General features: G+C 56.5%; 1 protein-coding gene across 1 annotated transcript; it reads right to left on the bottom strand.

Annotated features, from left to right (window-relative positions):
• Window positions 1-2,384: 2,384 nt before the first annotated feature.
• Window positions 2,385-16,470, bottom strand: MFGE8 (milk fat globule EGF and factor V/VIII domain containing). The gene is made up of 9 exons (XM_060005452.1): window positions 16,316-16,470; window positions 13,470-13,598; window positions 12,958-13,089; window positions 10,588-10,769; window positions 10,012-10,167; window positions 9,192-9,336; window positions 4,511-4,695; window positions 3,252-3,407; window positions 2,385-3,130 (listed from the first exon to the last, which is right to left on the bottom strand). Exons 1-9 carry the CDS (start codon window positions 16,386-16,388, stop codon window positions 2,993-2,995), a joined length of 1,296 nt encoding a protein of 431 aa, XP_059861435.1. The 5' UTR covers window positions 16,389-16,470; the 3' UTR covers window positions 2,385-2,992.
• Between the last annotated feature and the right edge of the window lie 328 nt (window positions 16,471-16,798).

The following is a 16,798-nucleotide window of genomic DNA, read 5'->3' as shown; positions in this document are numbered from 1 at the left end:
CCCCTTCGTTTCCTCAGCAGCAAAGCCTAAGGAGGTCCTTCAGCCTTGGCCAAGTGGTCACTGAACCCAGAGCCTCTTCCTAAATACACCTTGACAGCGTGTGTGTGTATGTGTGTGTGTGTGTGTGTGTGTGTGTGTGCGCGCGCGCGCGTGCACACACACACGCATGCATTACATACCCACAGCCAGGAGCAAATCAGAGCACAAAGAGCTGTGGTGGACAAGGCTAAATTGCACAAAGTGACTGCCAGCTTGATGAGCAAAAGGGAGCCAATGAAAGTTCCTCCATAAGGAAGAGAGACCAGTCTGTGCACTGGATGCAGGATGGATTGGAGGGGGAAATAAATAGGACACGAGTTCAAATCAGGAAAGTTGCAAGCTTTTCTAACAACAATGACCAAAGTTTTTGAGGCCTCTGATGCGCCAGGCTTTACATCAGTGCTTATGTACATTCTCTCCATCAGTCTCAAGGCCATGGAGTCAGTTCTATTATTTCCACCTTACAGATAGGGAACTGAGACCCAGAGAGATTTAAGGAAATTGCCCAAGGTCACTCAGAGCCAAGATTTGAACCCAGGTTCTCCAACTTGAGGCCTTGCACTCCCAATCACTCCACTATATTTAAACCAGGAACGGAAAGCAATCTAGACTCCTGGGAGAGGCGGGTCAACAGATGCCAGTGCTGACAGCCACACGTGTAGGGAGCGGGATGGACAGCAGAGGTCAGTTTTGTAACAGCTAAGCAAGTTTAATGTCCCAGCCAGTGGCAGGGCTGGCCAGCAGGTGGAATCTCAGAGCTGGCTCTTGGGACTGCAGTCAGGAATAAAAAAGTAAATTTGTGGAGGTGGTAGTGAACACTGTGGAAGTGGAGGGGGCTGCTCAGGGAGAGAAGCCAAAGACAGAAGGGGTCAGGAGGGAGGGGGCCCAGGTCCAGGGTCCCAGGAAGGGGACTTTCAGAAGGCTGTGGCCAACACATCCAAGGCTGCAAAGATGAGCAGGAAGAAGGGACTGAGAGGTGGCTTAGACAATTCCATAGTCACCTTGGATCTCCTGGTCCAGGTGGGGGGCTTGTGACACCAGCCCACCCAGCCAACCAGCCAATGAGACTGGCCCACAGAAAATATTCAACGCCACAAAGAGGCACAAATTGACAGATGGGAGTGATGCTTGGTTTCCCCTTCTGCAAGTGGGACTCCTGCATTCTAACAAGGCTCGACTGCAGTTACTTATTGAGGAGGCATCCAAGAGTTCCCAGGAGAGGCCTGAACAGGTTGGGTGGTAGGAAATGCTCCCAGGAGGGAGTCCTAAAGCCAGCAACCACCCAGAAAGACTGACTTCAAACCCAACCCATGCAACTCCACAGAGGAGAGCTCTGAGACAGGAAGGAGTGAGCCAGTAGACCCCCAGGGGTGGGGAGCCCCACAAACCCAGTTCATTCAGAGACCACAGCCTGGGCCCTTTATTCCATCCCTGCCCAGCCAAGAAGCCCTGGCAACAGGAGCTCTTGGGGGGGGGGTGGGTGGAGCCACTTCCAGACTAATATCTCTGATGAACTTCCAACAAAGCCACACCCTCCCTTTGGCAGCCACATGGCCAGATCTGCTGCCTAGAGGTGCCTATGTGTACAAAGGCATGGCTCCCAAAGTCTGTTCTGGAAAATCCATCTTGTGTCCCAAGGCACTGAATACTAGGGTGGTTTCATATGCCCTTTCCCAGCTAGTCAGTCCCTCTTTTATCTGCAAGCCCCACTTCCAGATCACTGGCCTGCACTGCCTCCCACTGGCCACCTCCTGATGGCCCCTGCATGGTGTGAGGAGGTGGGGGGAGAGGGGTACCCCTGGAGCTCTCCTCCCAGCCCTGGAGTGGAGTTGCCAGTGGCCTCTCAGGAACCAGTGTGCTGGGCCAGGAACGCCCCACCCACTTGGCAGAGCCCTGGCCCCTCCCATCCCACGCTGTACCCCATCCTGGGGCTCCTGCAGCTCTGAAAGCAGCCCAGGTTCACTGAGTTTCTAATAGTTTCTCCAGCCCACCGCTCCAGTTGCAGAGAAAATGGCAATTGCCGCAGGGGAAAACCAGCAGCCTCTGCCTGTCTTCCTGGCGTGGGAAGGGAGCAAAGGCATTTGTGAAGACAGCCTCTGCATAGGCCCCGCCCCAGGCACTCACCTGGCAGCAGCGATGGCCCTGGGGCTGCATGGGTCTGGAGGAGGAGAATTGAGGGGAAGAGTCCTGGCCCCTCCAGTGGGACCCCCCCCCCAGTAGTCTCCTCCCTCTCTATAGTCGGGCAGGTGACACAAGAATGCTGGGACTCGGGGAGGACTCAGGGTGGGGACACCAGCCCAAGTCAAAGCCCATTTTGACGGAGCAACGATGAACCACAGCGAGAGTTCAGGGGGTGATATAAATATATTTTGAAAGCTGCCTGTGTACTCAGGGGTGAAGAACCAGCACAGAGGGCCGCCCAGGCCCAGCCACTTCCTCCCCCATTTCTCCACAGACCCACCCCACCCGCTTCTGTCTCCCTCTAGGCTAGGAGGAGGGTCAAGAGGGGTGTCCAGGGAGATGAGGGGGAAGTGTCGGGGGGCTAGGTGGAAGCAGCAGAGTGGCAGCATCATGCCCCAGGGCTGAGGGGCAGGAGACCAGCACTCTCCAGCTTGGGGCCTCAGGGCCTATTCCTCCAGGGTCTTGGGAATGGGGGGTGTGGGAGAGGCGCTACGGAGGACCCACGCGCCCTACTTCGCCCTTCCCTGTCCATCCCAGACCTACTCAACTCCCACCGTGCCTAAGAAAATGGGATGGCGTGAGGGGTAGGCACCACGGGCACGTGGGAGAGGGAGGGAGGGAGGGAGGGAGAGACGACTGAAACCCCCGCCCCCAGGTCAGCTACAATCAGGAGGATGGGTGGAAAAGGCAGCAGGTCCCCAGAAGGCCAGGAGAACCAGGAAAGGGGCAGGTGCCCCCACGGCCCTTGCGGTCACTGCAGCTGGGCCTACCACTAACAGCCCAGCAGCTCCACGCGAAGGGTGATGCGGTTGTGCCAGGCCACAGGCAGGATGCGCACAAAGCGAGCCAGGAAAGGCGCCTCAAACATGTTCTTCTTGTGGGAATTATTGTCCATGTTGCCAGGGAAGATCTAGAGACACAGAGGGGGTCAGGAGGGCCCCAGAGCCAGTCTTCCTCCCCTTAGGGCCCCGGATCCCACTCGCAGGGCATCCCTGGAGTGGGGAGGGAAGGACAGCTGAACACACACTCACCTTGCTTTCCACGGCCCCCTGGTCCCTGTACTCAGTCCAGTTCACACCATCGTCACCATAGGCCACCTTGTAGGCTGCCACATATTGGATGTGGCCAAAGTCTCGTGCCCCCTGGGTGATGATGCCAGTCACTCGCTTCTGAGAGCCCAGGTCAATCTACAGAAAAAAAAAAAAAATCCACCCCATCTTCTTTGCTTGGACCATCTCCAGTAAGGTGGGAAAAGGCAGACACACTGGGGCATACAATCTAGTCTTGGAAAAACTACTTCACTTGGCAGAGCCTCAGTTTTCTATCTATAAAATGGGCATAAATAATTCCACTTACTTTGTCAGACACTGTTAAACACTTTGATGCAATGAAGCTCAGATTTCAGAGCCTGGGCTCCAGCCAACTCACTGCCAACCCCTCATAGGATAGGAACAGGGACAGGGGAGGCCATAGCCTACAGGGACATGAACTGCTCCTGAGGCCCCTGCAGGGCTGTCCACAGCCTGACATTGGTCCTGAGGACTCTCCAAAGGCAGGCAGCTCCTCACAGAACCCAGCCCCACAGGCTAATGTGCTTGTTGGGGCCCAGAGATGCCCCTCCTGCCCCCCAGTTCCCTGCCCATCCCAGGGAGCCTGCCAGCTGCCCCTGGGCAGGCAGTGCGAAGACCCAGGCTGCAAACCCAACTCACTGCCAACAAGCGGGTGAGCCCCAGGCAAATCCTCACCCTGCTGGGACCCAGTTTCCTCATCTATAAAATGAGTGGATGCTCTGGTTTTCCATGACTCTCCTGTGCTTCCCAATTTCAGTGAAATCCAAGGGCTGTCACATGGTGTGTTCTCAGACAGCGAGTTAGAGAGCATCCTCTGAGTGCAGGCAGAGAAATCCTGAGGTGTCCCTCCTCCATCCTGCCCTGCTGTACGTGGGCTCAGCCTTATCACTCTGTGGCAGCCAATGGAGGTGGCCCTACCCCTACACACACACACACACACACACACACACACACACACTCACCACCTGGGGTTGGGGGCCTTGGTGGAAGCAGCACTGAGCTCCCCCACCATCCCCCCCTCTGGAGTTACAGAATCAGGAGAAAGGTGGGGATGTGAGAGGAAGAAGGAGCAAAGCCGAACACAAACAAGGCCGTGCAGAAACTCCCTCTTGGGGAGCAGAAGCCTGGGTTGGGCCAGGGTCATAGATCCAACAGCCCCACCCAAACCCACCCAACGCCAGTCTACCCCAGCCCTGCACCCCAGGGGGAGCCTGACCCACCTGAAGCCACTCAGAGGCACTGTTGGTCTGGGCGGTCCAGGCGTTGAACTTGCCCTGATTATCCAGCCGCGCATAGGAGGGATACCAGCTAAAGGCACTGAGGCCCCAGGTTTTGTAGAAGCTGGAGGCTGTGATCTGCTTGCTGGGGATGGTGTTGTTCTTCAGGCCTAGGGGTTCGGCGCATCCTGCCAACAAGGGGTGAGCTGTCACCCAGATCTGGGGTCCACAGCCTCCCAGGGGTGTGAGCGTGAGGTGGTGAAGGGGAAAGAACTCTGTGGCTCCTGACCGACCTCTGGCATCCTCTTAGACAACAGACGGAAGATCCTTCCACTTTTAGGGCCAACCATTCTATTTGCTTACTGACAGCCCCACCCACTCCTCAGCTCAGCTCCCACCCAGCGCCCCTCACTTGCTCTGCACAGATCACCCACCGCTCTTCTCCCTCTGCACCACGGCAGGCCCTGATCCACCACCTCCACCCTCCTTCAAGGCCTGACTCATGGGACACCTCCTCCAAGAAGCCTGCCCTGACCACCTCACTTGGGTGGGACTTCTCCCTTCTCTGGACTCACAGCACTTCCTCTCTGTCACTCCTACAGTACAGCTGCTATTCACACCGCTGAGTCCTGGGATAACCGTCAAGAGTGCTAATAACAATCATCTCACTGACTCAGTGCTGACTTCAGTCATTTAATCTACCACACAAAAACCGGAACGAAGAGGATATTAGTAACCCCATTCCACAGATGAGAAAACTGAGGCTGAGAGACATTAAGCATTGTGCCCAAGTCTCACACACACACACACACACACTCCTAATCACCATGTCACACTGTGACACTATCTCCACCATTCCTGCACCAACCCAGAGCCGTGAAGGCCTGCCTGGTGGTGACCCGGCGATGAGCAGGACAATATTCCTGCCCTCTAGCAGGTGGAAGCAGAAAAGTCAGAATTCCTGGGGCTCAGGAACAACCCTGTATCCCTGCCCCACAGCCCCTCCCAGAGGGCCTTCACACATTCACTACCTGGCATGCTGTCAGAGAGGCCTGGGAGGGCTACCTGAGAAGCTGGCCTTGGTTTCACTCAGGCCTGCTCCAAACACTCAGGAATGTGCTGGCTGTTCTGCACCTGCAGGTGGCCAGAACAGTTGGGAACGGGCAGGAGATAAAACTCCCAAAAGAACGATGGGCGTGTCTCACACGTGGCAGAATCACCACTGTACAACTGCCTGTCCCTTTGCAAAGTCAGGAGTGGGAGAGTGGGCTTGGAAAGTCATGGCTCCATCTGGGAGCTGACTATAGAACCCAGTGCTTTACCTCACTGTCTCCCCACACGCTCACTCCCCTGCCAGTAAAGACATGTGCCTCCAGAGTGTGCTGATGCCGACCAATCGTACCATCTCCTCGTGACGGTGGTGCGCCAGGTAACCTCTACCCTGCTCCCACAAAGAGAGGCTGCTGGGCTGGGAGGTGGCTCATCCCACGGCTCCAGACCTGGAGGGCCATGAGACCGGCCCAAGGCTGGAACACTCTGCAGAGGACACCAAGGCATCATCTGCCCACGGTGGACCCTTCTACAGATCATCTGCTTCCAGCAGTTCATGCCCCCATCACTTATGGCATGTCAGACAGCCTTCCACATAAAATGCCCTGGGCAGGGTGCCAAGCCGAGAGCAGGACTGTCAGCTCCACCACTCGCTATGCAACCCTGGGAAGTCCCTCCCCTCTCTGGTCCTCAGACCCCCCATCCATAAAATGAGGTACCAGAGCAGTGCTTCTCACAGATCACCTGGGGACCTTGTTAATATGAGGATTCTGTCTCAGAAAGTCAAGGGTGGGGCTGGGAGTTTGCATTTCTACAAGCTCCCAGGTGATGCTCATCCTCCTGGTCCATGGAGCTCACTTTAGTAGAAGGCTCTAATCTGCCCAATCCATTGACTCCACCACCCTGATCCAAGCCACCTTATCTTCCCACATGTCTCTCCCCTCACTCACAGTGGCCCTCTGCCCCCATTCTCCCTATACAGCCTAAGGGAGCTTTTCTAGACCCAACTCTAACCGTGTCCTATTAGCACTCCCTCCACAATGGCTGCCCCTTGTTCTCAGGATAAAGACCTGAATCCTTAAAATGGTCTACGTGGCCCCTGCCTGGTCCGTCTCTGCCTACCTCTCCAGCCTCATCACCCACCAAGCTACCCCTCATTCTCTAGGCTCCAGCTCCATTGGCCTCCCTTCTATCCTTCACATGCCCCAGGGCCTTCGCATGTGTCAGTTCCTTGCCTGGGATGCCCTTTCCAAGTTCTTCACGCGGCTTGATCTCCATCATTCAAGCCTCTACTCAAACGCCATCCAACGCAGCAGTCCCCATGCCGTTCCCTCTCTTCACCCCAAGTCACCCTCATCACATCTCCCTCTAATGTTTCCTTCATAGTTCTTGCTGCTATCTGACCTTTCTTTTATTTGATCCTGGTTTCACATCAGCCTCCCTCATTAGAATGCAATTTCCATGAGGTCAGGGATCTCACCAATATTGCTCCCTAGAGCCAGGCACTCAGAAGGAGCTTAATAAATATCTTAATAAATGTCTATCTACTGAGTTAAATAACTAATCAATTCACCAAGGACACCTTGCCCGCTGGTGAAGAGGAATCCTGGTGCAGGGCATGCCCAGAAATGCCCAGACCTCAGCCCCACGCATGTGCACACAGGCACACACCAACACTCTCTCCAGGTGACCGGAATGCCTACAAGGGAAAGGAGATGGTCCAGTCCTTGAAGGAAGCAGACAGAAAAACTTCACTTCCTCGGCTTGCCAGACTCACCCTCTCTTGGCCTTGGAGGTAACCGGCTGTGACAGGCCTAGGCTGGAAATTAGCCAAAGGATTCAGACTATGACAGTGAGTAGTGAGGGACTCCAGGGAAAGGATCCCAGGGTGGGGGGCCCCAGACCTGTCTATGTCCTTTACCAATCGCCTGAATTTCCTTTTAGCAAAAGGCAGTCTTTAACTCCCCACTTAAAACAGTTAGGCTTGGGGGACTTCCCTGGTGGTCCAGTAGTTAAGACTCCATGCTCCCCATGCAGGGGGCCTGAGTTCGATCCCTGGTCGGGGAACTAGATCCCACATGCATGCTGCAACTAAGGATCCCGCATGCCGCAACTAAGACCTGGTGCAGCCAAAATAAATAAATATTTTTAAAAAAAAGAACAGTTAGGCTCAAAAAGCAGTGACCCTGGGAGCAAGAATATGCTGGCTCAAGTACATACTTAAAAAAAAAGACTAAACCCAGACAGTCACTGAACTGAGCTCTGAGTGGTATTGGGCAGTAACTAAAACGAGATAACAGAAAGAGGTGCCACAGTGGGTGGAAGGGGGAGCAGAGGGTGGGTCTTGGGTTAAGATGAGAAAGACAGAGAGCACCTCTGCTCTGCAGCTCTGCCTAGTGAGCCCTACAGTTCTGCCGGTGGCCAGCAGGTGGCACTGTGGCTGCAAAAAGAGGGAAATATCCAGGCCTCAGCAAGGCTGAGCTGAGCTGGGCAGAGACAAGGCCCTCAGCCCAACCTCTGCACCCTGACCTCTCCAGTGGTTAGATTTTTTATGACTCAGCAGAAACCTATCCCCTTCTGGCCCCCCATCCCTCCATCTGAGAATCTCTCCGGAAAGAGCAACAAGAATCACCATCCCCGGGCTTCCCTGGTGGCGCAGTGGTTGAGAGTCCGCCTGCCGATGCAGGGGACATGGGTTCCTGCCCCGGTCCAGGAGGATCCCACATGCCGCGGAGCGGCTGGGCCCGTGAGCCATGGCCGCTGAGCCTGCGCGTCCAGAACCCATGCCGCGCAATGAGAGAGGCCGCAACAGTGAGAGGCCCGCGTACCCCAAAAAAAAAAAAAAAAAAAGAATCACCATCCCCAGGGGACTTCCCTGGAGGTCCAGTGGTTAAGACTTCACCTTCCAATGCAGGGGGTGCAGGTTCGAACCCTGGTCAGGGAGCTAAGATCCCATATGCCTCTCAGCCAAAAAACCAAAACATAAAACAGAAGCAATATAGTAACAAAATCAATAAAGACTTTAAAAATTGTCCTCATCAAAAAAAAAGCACCATCTCCAGCCCTATGACCCTAGAAGTCCCCATGTTTCTCTTGAATGCAGGCTACAGGTTTGGGGGAAGGAACAGTGGATGGGTAGGTGTCAGAAGCCCAGGAATTCAGACCAACTTTTAATACCTACCAGCTGTGTGCCCCTGATAAACAATTTATCTGGGCCTCATTTTCCTCATTCATTCATTCACTCACTCATCCATCAATATTTACTGAGTGCCTATGAGCCAGGCTCTGTTCTAGGCACTGGGAATGCAGCAGTGAACAAAACAAACTCCTTGCCCTCGTGGAACTGACATCTGCAAAACAGAACGAATGCTACATGTTCTAGAAGCTCAAGGAACCAATCAGAGTTAAGTGAAAATATTTTGAAAATTGAAGTGGTGTCTTTTTTCCTCTACCAACCAGCAAAGAGCAAACACCTGGGCAGGACTGCTGATGGCCAGATGATCCCTCTTGTGGCCATCTCCTGTGACAGCCCAGGTTCCTGGGCCTTGCTGCCACCCTACTCAGCTCAGCTTGGCTGAGAAAAGAGGGGGCAGGGAAAGCCATCTCAGAGGATTACAGAGCCTCCAGCACTCACCATTCAACTCACAGCCAAGGAGCTCAAAGCGAAGGGTGCAGCCCCGGTGGCAGATCACGGGCACCAGTCTCACATACTGCACCTCCAGAGGGGTTTCAAACAGATTGACCTTCAGGCCGCTGTTGTCCACATTACCCATAAATATCTAGGAGAGAAGAGGCAGACTGGAGGAGTGGGTCAGTGTGGGCAGTCCCACTTCCTGGGGTGGTCTCCCCCTCCTCTTTGGGCCCGGAGGCAGAGGTGGGCTTAGCAGAGCCAGGAGGGGCTCAGCCCTTCCTCTGGCCACCTCACAGCCCTCAACACAGATTCCCTTTTTCAGATCTTCCTTGGTCACCATGGGGCCTGGGCATAAAGCCCCGTCTTTTGCACAGGGCCACCTACGATCTATAGGGTGCCTCTGTGCAAATTAGGAAAAGGTACTCCTTTCTCAAAAGACGTTTTTATAACAATTTTCCCACAGATAGAAGCACACAAACATGACGTGAATGGTGCTGACTTAGTAATGACACCAGTATACAACCTGTATGACTGTACATGGTATCCCTGACGGCTCTGAATGCATCCCATATCCACCACTACCGCCACCCTCAACAAGTCACTGAACCTTTCTGAGTCTCACTATTCTTATCTATAAAGTGGGGCTATTACTTTTAACCACAGAGCACAGGCACAATCTGGGTTTCCCAAATTCTTCAAACCAAGATACACCTCATGGCCAGTCACCCAGGGCACTCTCACCTCATTGGGGGCCCTCAAACGGCGCTGGAGCCCCAGGGGTTGCTGACCACAGCCCTTCTTTAGGGCTCACGACAAACCTCACCTTATCTCCTGACTCCCCTGCGCCCTGGATGAACTGGAACTTGCGCCCATTGGTGCTGTAGGCCACCTTGAAAGTCTTCAGGTACTCGGCACTGCCTGCACGGCTAGCACCCTGCGTCACCACACCCGTCACCCGCATCTTCCGCATCAGGTTCACCTGGACCAGGACAGGAAGGACAGAACCCCTATCTCCCAGGTTCTTTTCACCGCCATCACTCCCCCAGCCCAGAAGGAGAACAACCCAAGCAGGACAAATAAGCGCGGCTTTCTCATCTGGCCCTCTCCAGGCTTTGGGCCCAGTGCTCAGGGAAGCACACAAGGACAAGCTTCCAGAGGCCTCGTACAGTGCAAAGAGCCCCTCTACAGCCTAGCGTTCACTCCCCCTCATCCTGCCCACGCACTCCAGGTCCCCCAAAGCTGCCCTCTACTTAAAGCTACTTCACCCGTGGGAACCTGCTACCATGCTACCTGGATCCCGGTTATGAATCCTCCCGTGGTGACCCCCAAATGCAGGTGCACTCATCCCATCTTCTTCATTCCCATCACGCTACGCACCCCTGAGCCGTCCCTTCCATACCTGGATCCAGGGGCTTCTGTCGTAGTTGCTGGATGTCCATGCGTTGACAATGCCCGTGAGGTGCAGGCGGGCCAGATACGGGGCCCAGCGCTGCAAACCCATGAAACCCAAGTGCATGGACGAGGCAGAGATCTGGGAGTCGGCGATAGCGCCCGTCTCCATGCCCAGCGGCGAGATGCAGACTGAGGGGGGAGGGGGCAGTCAGAGGGCCACCCGAGCATGCGGGGCCCAGAGGACACAAGAACAAGACAGTGTGGCCTCTGCCGGGGACCCAGAGCAGAGACCATGAAGGGACAATGAAGGGCAAGGAGATACCAAGACAAGGTGCACAGTGAGGAAGAGAGGGGCCGGGCAGAGTCACTGGGGGTTGGGACCCTGGGCTGCCAGAAGGTTCTAGGGCAGGCCGGCACTCATGGTACTGCCATGACTGGCAGCTGGTGTCCCTCACCAGGCTGCAGGAGGTGGTCTCGTTCTTACAGGATATGGAGCAGCAATTATTCGACGGGGGGGTGGGCTGCTGAGTGAATAGCAGCGTGGCCTCCTCTTCCTTCGTGCCCCCGCCCCATCAGGAGGACCGCCACACCCAGCCCGGTCCCTGGTTCCCCCAGGAGGATGGCTGCGGAAGAAGCGACGCCTCAGACAGCAGTGAACATTACTCGTACTGCACATAAAGCAAGAAGCACATCTGCCTGGAGGTTTCTAGAATCCCACTGGCAGGAGTTTTCTGGATGGGGTGTGAGTGCCATTCTGTTTTCCCTCATACCCTTTGCCCCTTCTAGCTACTGGTCCTGACCCAGCCATCTGGGAAGCTGCCCCTGGCCAAGCGATGTGGTCCTTGGGGGCCGAGCCTGTGTGCCTGGGGCTCAGCTCCCAAGCAGAGAACCCGGGACAGATCCACTCTCATTCCAAAATCCCAGGCTCACACCAAGCTCGGTGTCTGACATTCTCGCAGGGAGAGTGAGGCACGAGGGAGGCCATACACCCGAGATCAGAGCCGGCCACTGGCTGAGCAGAGACCTGAAGCCAGGTCTGCTCTGCTCTGTCCTCACAGCCCCCATGCCCACACCCAGAGGGCCCCAAACGTGCATTCTTTGGGCCTGTGGGGTCCTGGTGGGCTCCAAGGAAACACACCATGTAACAGATAAGGAGGGGCTGCAAAGGTCTCTCTGGGGGTGTTCCTCCAGCTTTGTGGTCGCCTCCTGCCTTCTGCCCCAGGTGCTGGACAGACCCCAGGCCAAGAAGCAGAAGGAGGCTAGATGAGTAATCCCCACTCAGGCACACCCAGGGTTACCTGGGCTAACCCAGCAGCGTAATTAGTGGGCCCACCTGGCCCCACCCAGGGCTCTGTCAGCTTTGGCGACCCCGCCCCCCCACATTCCTCCACCCAATATCTCAGACACATCGGCCTCAGCCCAGGGCCCAGGGCCCAGGCCCTCGGGGCTGTCTCCTCTAACATGAAGGGCGACACAGGCACTTCATCTGCTCTCCCCAGGAGCCAGCTCCCACCGGGCTGGCCCTGCCCTCCCTCCTCCTCCCAGAGCCCAGCCCCACGTCTGCCTACAGCAGGAGCACCTGCCCCCTGCCCACAGGGCTCAGTGACAGAGCCACCGGACTGCAGACGTCTGGCACCGCCACCCCTACTCCCCCTACCCCTGCACCTAGACATGACCTCGCCGCCCCACAGCAAGTGAGGAAGAGTCCTGGGTTGTGGGAGGGACCCCAGCCAGGCCAGGAGGGAGACGGCGTGCACAGACAATGCTGGCCAGGTCTGCCGGGTACCCGCCCAGCACCGGTCTGTGGCCACGTGGATGACCAACCAGGCCAGGCGGGTCAGCCCCTCTGCACACGCAGGGCCTCTGAGCGCCTGACCGTGAGGGGATGACCCAGCCTGCCCAGGCCTCTCCCTCTTCCCAGAGCTCTGTGATGAAGCCAGAGATCAGACCTGGGCCAGAACTGTCAGACCCTGAGGCTCAAACCTTAACTAACCTCCTGGGCCCCAAAAGATTAAGAATCTGTTGGTTTTCCCCTCTTGGTAGAAAAATGTCAAGACTTTACCCTAATGCTCTGTGTCTGATTCATGGTGACATAAAATAACACTCCCACGACCTCTGGGGTTACCACCAGCCCTCACTCCCCTGCAGAGACATTAGGCCTGGCCTGTAGTCCCAGGAGAGAGGGCCAGGCAGGAAGAAGCCCGGGGAGGGACAACAGGGTCCCCCGCCCCTCCCCCACACACCACCCCGGCCTAACTGAGGCTCTGTCCACTTCCTCAATGCACCCTGACCCAGGAATAAGGCCAGCACACTGCCTGGGCTGCCAGGACTGTGGCTCAGGGTCTGCCCCCTGGAACAGGCACCCCCAGATACTCACCAATCTCACAGTGGATGCCTGTGTAGCCATGAGGGCACTCGCAGATGTACTGGGTGAAGACATCCCCTCGGTGGAAGTCGTCAATCACCTGGCATTCGGCATCATTGTGGCAGGGATTTGGGAAACAGGGACCTGGGGAGAGGGAGGCAGGTGAGATGGGCAGGTGATCAGGAAGGAGCTGGGGACAGGCAGAAGCGCCAAGCCCAAAAGGACCCTCCGCCCAAACTTGGCCCACTGCCCGCTTCCCCCAACCATCTCGTCCCTCCCCCCTCCCAATCTGCCCGATAGGGCCTGGGCCAGCCTGGAGCCAAGAAGGGTCACGGGTAGGTGAGTCAGCCCAAGTGAAGGAAGCACCCAGCTTTCCAAGTGGCCTGGGAGCTTCCAGGAAAAAGCTGGCGGGCAACAGGAGGGGTGCTGGGGACCAGTGTCCACTTCAGGAGGAGCTCAGCCCAGCAGCCTGGGCTGCAACTGGGAGCCAGTGGGAAGTGGCAGGTATGTCCCAGGGCGGGTACCTCTCTCAGTCTCATTGCATATGAGGCCCGTGAAGCCTTCAGGGCAGAGGCAGTGGAAGGGGGGTTTTCTGTCCTGGTCCAACAAGCAGGTCCCACCATGCAGGCACTGGCTGGAGTCACAGAAGTCACCTGCAATAACAGTTCTGAGTCAGGAACAAGTCGTTCATTGAGTAAATATCTGGGGGGCCAACTACCATGTACATCCTGGGCCCCTGAGACAGAGAAATCAGATGCAGTCTAGGCCTCAAGAAGCCAGAGGAAAGCGGCAGACAAGTCACCACATAATGAAGAGGGGCCATGAGCTCTGACGGAAGCCTGCATGAGGGGCAAGCGGAGGCTGGTTTCTGCCAGGGAGCAGGAAGTTTCAGAGGTGGGGACATTTGAGCTAGTTTAAAAGTCAGAGAGGGAGGGACTTCCCTGGCAGTCCAGTGGTTAAGACTCTGTGCTTCCAATGCAGGAGGCACAGGTTCGATCCCTGGTCAGGGAACTAAGATCCCACATGCCCTGTGGCATGGCCAAAAAAAAAAAAAAAAAAAGTCAGAGTGGGAGGGTGTCAGGCTGGGGAATGAGGAAAGAACTTTCTTCAGAAAAGCAGAAGCACAGAGGACATGGTATGCTGGAGAACAGTAAGACATCGCTGAAAAGGGAGACTGGCAGGGACTCTTAAGAATGACAAGTTTAGACTTTTCAACCTGCAGAACAAGGGCTCTTAACCTTCCTTTAGTCTCCCCATCATTGTCCACCAGGAAAAAACTGTCAGAGATTCTCAAGCATGAGGTGGGAGTGGGGAAGCCATTTCTTAGTTGGGGATGGAGAATGTCAAGCAAAGGCCATCTGCAGAGATGTGGATGCGCTGCCCAGGGTGGGGAGGCATCCTGTAGCTACACAAAGATCCCTCTGGCTCTGTGTGGAAACAGGACGGGAGCAGGTGAGGTAGGAAACCAGGAGAGCATCAGGGAGGCTGTCACAGGCCTCCTGGTAAGACAGGAAGTCAGGCGAAGGGGTGAGGAAGAAGGACAGATTTGAGAAAAACTGGACAACGAGTAGAGGTGGGAAGAGGGCTAGAGAGGACATCACAGCTTCCGGCTGGGGCCCTGGCTGACAGATGTGCACTGTTAGCCTGTCCCCAATCCCTTGACTCGAGTGAACTTCAGCCCACTAGGTCAGCCAGGCCTGCAGAGCACCTTCTAGCTGACCTTAGCATCCCAGAAGGGCTGCCTCAGACCCCACACCCAAACCCGTCATTTGGGGTAAAACATGAGACATCTTTTTTCCTCACTGCAGAGTCAAGCCATCCCAGGCTGGAGGCCCTCCTGAGATCCCAAAGCTCCAGAGACCAGGGCGGGGGCTCCAAGGAAGGGAACACTGTTAGTGAGCAATGGAGGCCTCAGAGCTCCACCTCAGCGTGGGCCTCGGGAGCTTAAGGAGGCTCCCAATGAGCTATTAGTCACTGGCTTTAAATAGCAGGTTAATCCCCTCCCTGACCTGACAGGCTGGTGGGCACTGCCACGGCAGAGGCTTGAGAATGGCCAGAGCCCTGGGCTCCCGACCAGGCAAGGTCCAACTCCCCTCCCTCCCCCTCCCAAAGTGCCCTCTCCCTGTACTGCTCCAGGGCAAAGCAGGTGAGTGGGCAAAAGGGAAAGGGAAAGGTCTCCCCTATCTGGCAGGCCCTTGACTGACTCACCTGTGCACTGCAGCTGTGGTACTTCCCCCTTCCCACAAAGCCAGGTCACCCTCCACAAAACCGCCTTTGGGATTTCAGTGTCCTACCCTCTTTGGGAGATTTCCCCAGGGACATTTTGCCAGGGCTCAGGCTCTGGGGCCAGAGAGGAGTGGCAAGGGACTTTTAAGACCCAGCCAGCTCTCCATGTCTCAGGGGAGCTTGGAGAGGCCTTAGGCTTCCACTCCAAGCCTGGGGGTCAGACTGGCACCGGATGGCACAGCCAGGGCTCATCTGGGACCCACCCACCCACCCCCAACTTGCTTCAGCCAATCTTATTTCTATGAGAAAATGATGGAGGGGGTGCCTGAAGAGTCTTTGCCATCTCCCCCCACCCCGTGGGCACCCTTTCCTCAGCCCACTGTGAAGCGAATAGGGCATCCCCATGACCACCCTGCTGGAGGCCCAGCTGCCAGCACGATGCATCCTAGGCGGGGGAGGAGGACCAAGGAAGATAAACCAGCAGCCCAAGGCCGCAGGGGGAGGGGTGTAGTCAGGAGCCGCCACCTCAGGAGAGAGCCCTTTTCCAAGTCCCTCCCCAGGCTCCTTGCCCCCTCTTGGGTCCCAGCTGGAGGCCCTTCCATTCCACCGACTCCCCAGCCCTTCGCTTATCTGACCAGACACCTACTTTGAAGCAGAGGATAAAATTCCAGTGAACTGACCAGCCGCCAGGGCTGGGAAGGGAGTTACCAGGGAAAGTTGGCTGGAGAAGACTTATCAATACAAGAGTCCTAGAAACTTCCTGGTGGAAGGAGCGCGCGAGTCAGACACAGTTCAATGGCCTCATTTTACAGATGGGAAAAGAGAGGCCCGACACAGCGGATTCCTTTGTTCTGTGTAAGCCACATCCCTGGGGGAGGCTGGGCTGTCACCCAGTGTCCCGAGTCCCCGCCCAGCGCTCAAGCCTCTATCACCGGCCAAAAGCCCTCCGGCGCGGAGACAGCAGGAGAGGCCGAGAGCATCCCCGCCTCCCTCCCGGGCGCAGCCGGAGAGGTCGCCCCTCCGCTTGGCGCCGGCTCTTTGACCAAGTTTGTAAACAGTGGAAGTAGAGGGAGGGCGCGGCGGCGAACTTCCGAGCGGCGCGGAGAGGAGGGGCGAGGGCGAGAGGGCGGCGCGATCGACTCACCGGAGAAGGCGAAGAGTCCCGAGGCGCAGAGGAGCGCGCCGCAGAGCGCGGCCAGCACACGGGGGCACGGCATGGTGTGGAGATGCGGGCCCGAGACCCGGCGCTCGGGCTGTTCAGACCCGGCGGTTCTCACTCCTTCTCCTGGACGGGAATAAATCAGGCAGCGCAGCACCTCCCACTGGGCCACGTGCTCCGCCCAGGCCCGCCAGAGGCGGACTCGGGGCGGGGCTCCGCGGCTGGGAGGGGATGCGGGGGGAACCGAGGGCTCCGCGGCCACCCACTCCAGCTCCGGCCACGCCCGGCATCCCGCGTGGTGTTGGTGGTGACCAGGCCCTGAGTCCTGAGTCGACTGGGCTAGAAAGGGCTCAGAAGGAATTGTTTGTTCTTTGCTTTTTGATTTTTTAACTGTTGGCTTCAGAAAATATGCTAAACCTTATTCATAATAAGAAAAATGCAAATTACGAGTACCATGTTTCAGTTATC

The sequence above is a fragment of the Delphinus delphis genome, chromosome 2 (assembly GCF_949987515.2).
Source record: "Delphinus delphis chromosome 2, mDelDel1.2, whole genome shotgun sequence".
NCBI lineage: Eukaryota > Metazoa > Chordata > Mammalia > Artiodactyla > Delphinidae > Delphinus > Delphinus delphis.
The sequence above is the reverse complement of the archived record's forward strand: the minus strand, read 5'-3'. Positions and strand labels throughout refer to the sequence as shown.

Excerpts from the sequence above, each read along its gene's own strand:
- MFGE8 (XM_060005452.1), bottom strand. The coding sequence starts at position 16,388 with ATGCCGTGCCCCCGTGTGCTGGCCGCGCTCTGCGGCGCGCTCCTCTGC. Across the intron at positions 13,599-16,315 it reads GGGACTCTTCGCCTTCTCCG|GTGACTTCTGTGACTCCAGC; the intron begins GTGAGTCGATCG and ends CTGTTATTGCAG. Across the intron at positions 13,090-13,469 it reads ATGCAATGAGACTGAGAGAG|GTCCCTGTTTCCCAAATCCC; the intron begins GTACCCGCCCTG and ends CCCTCTCCCCAG.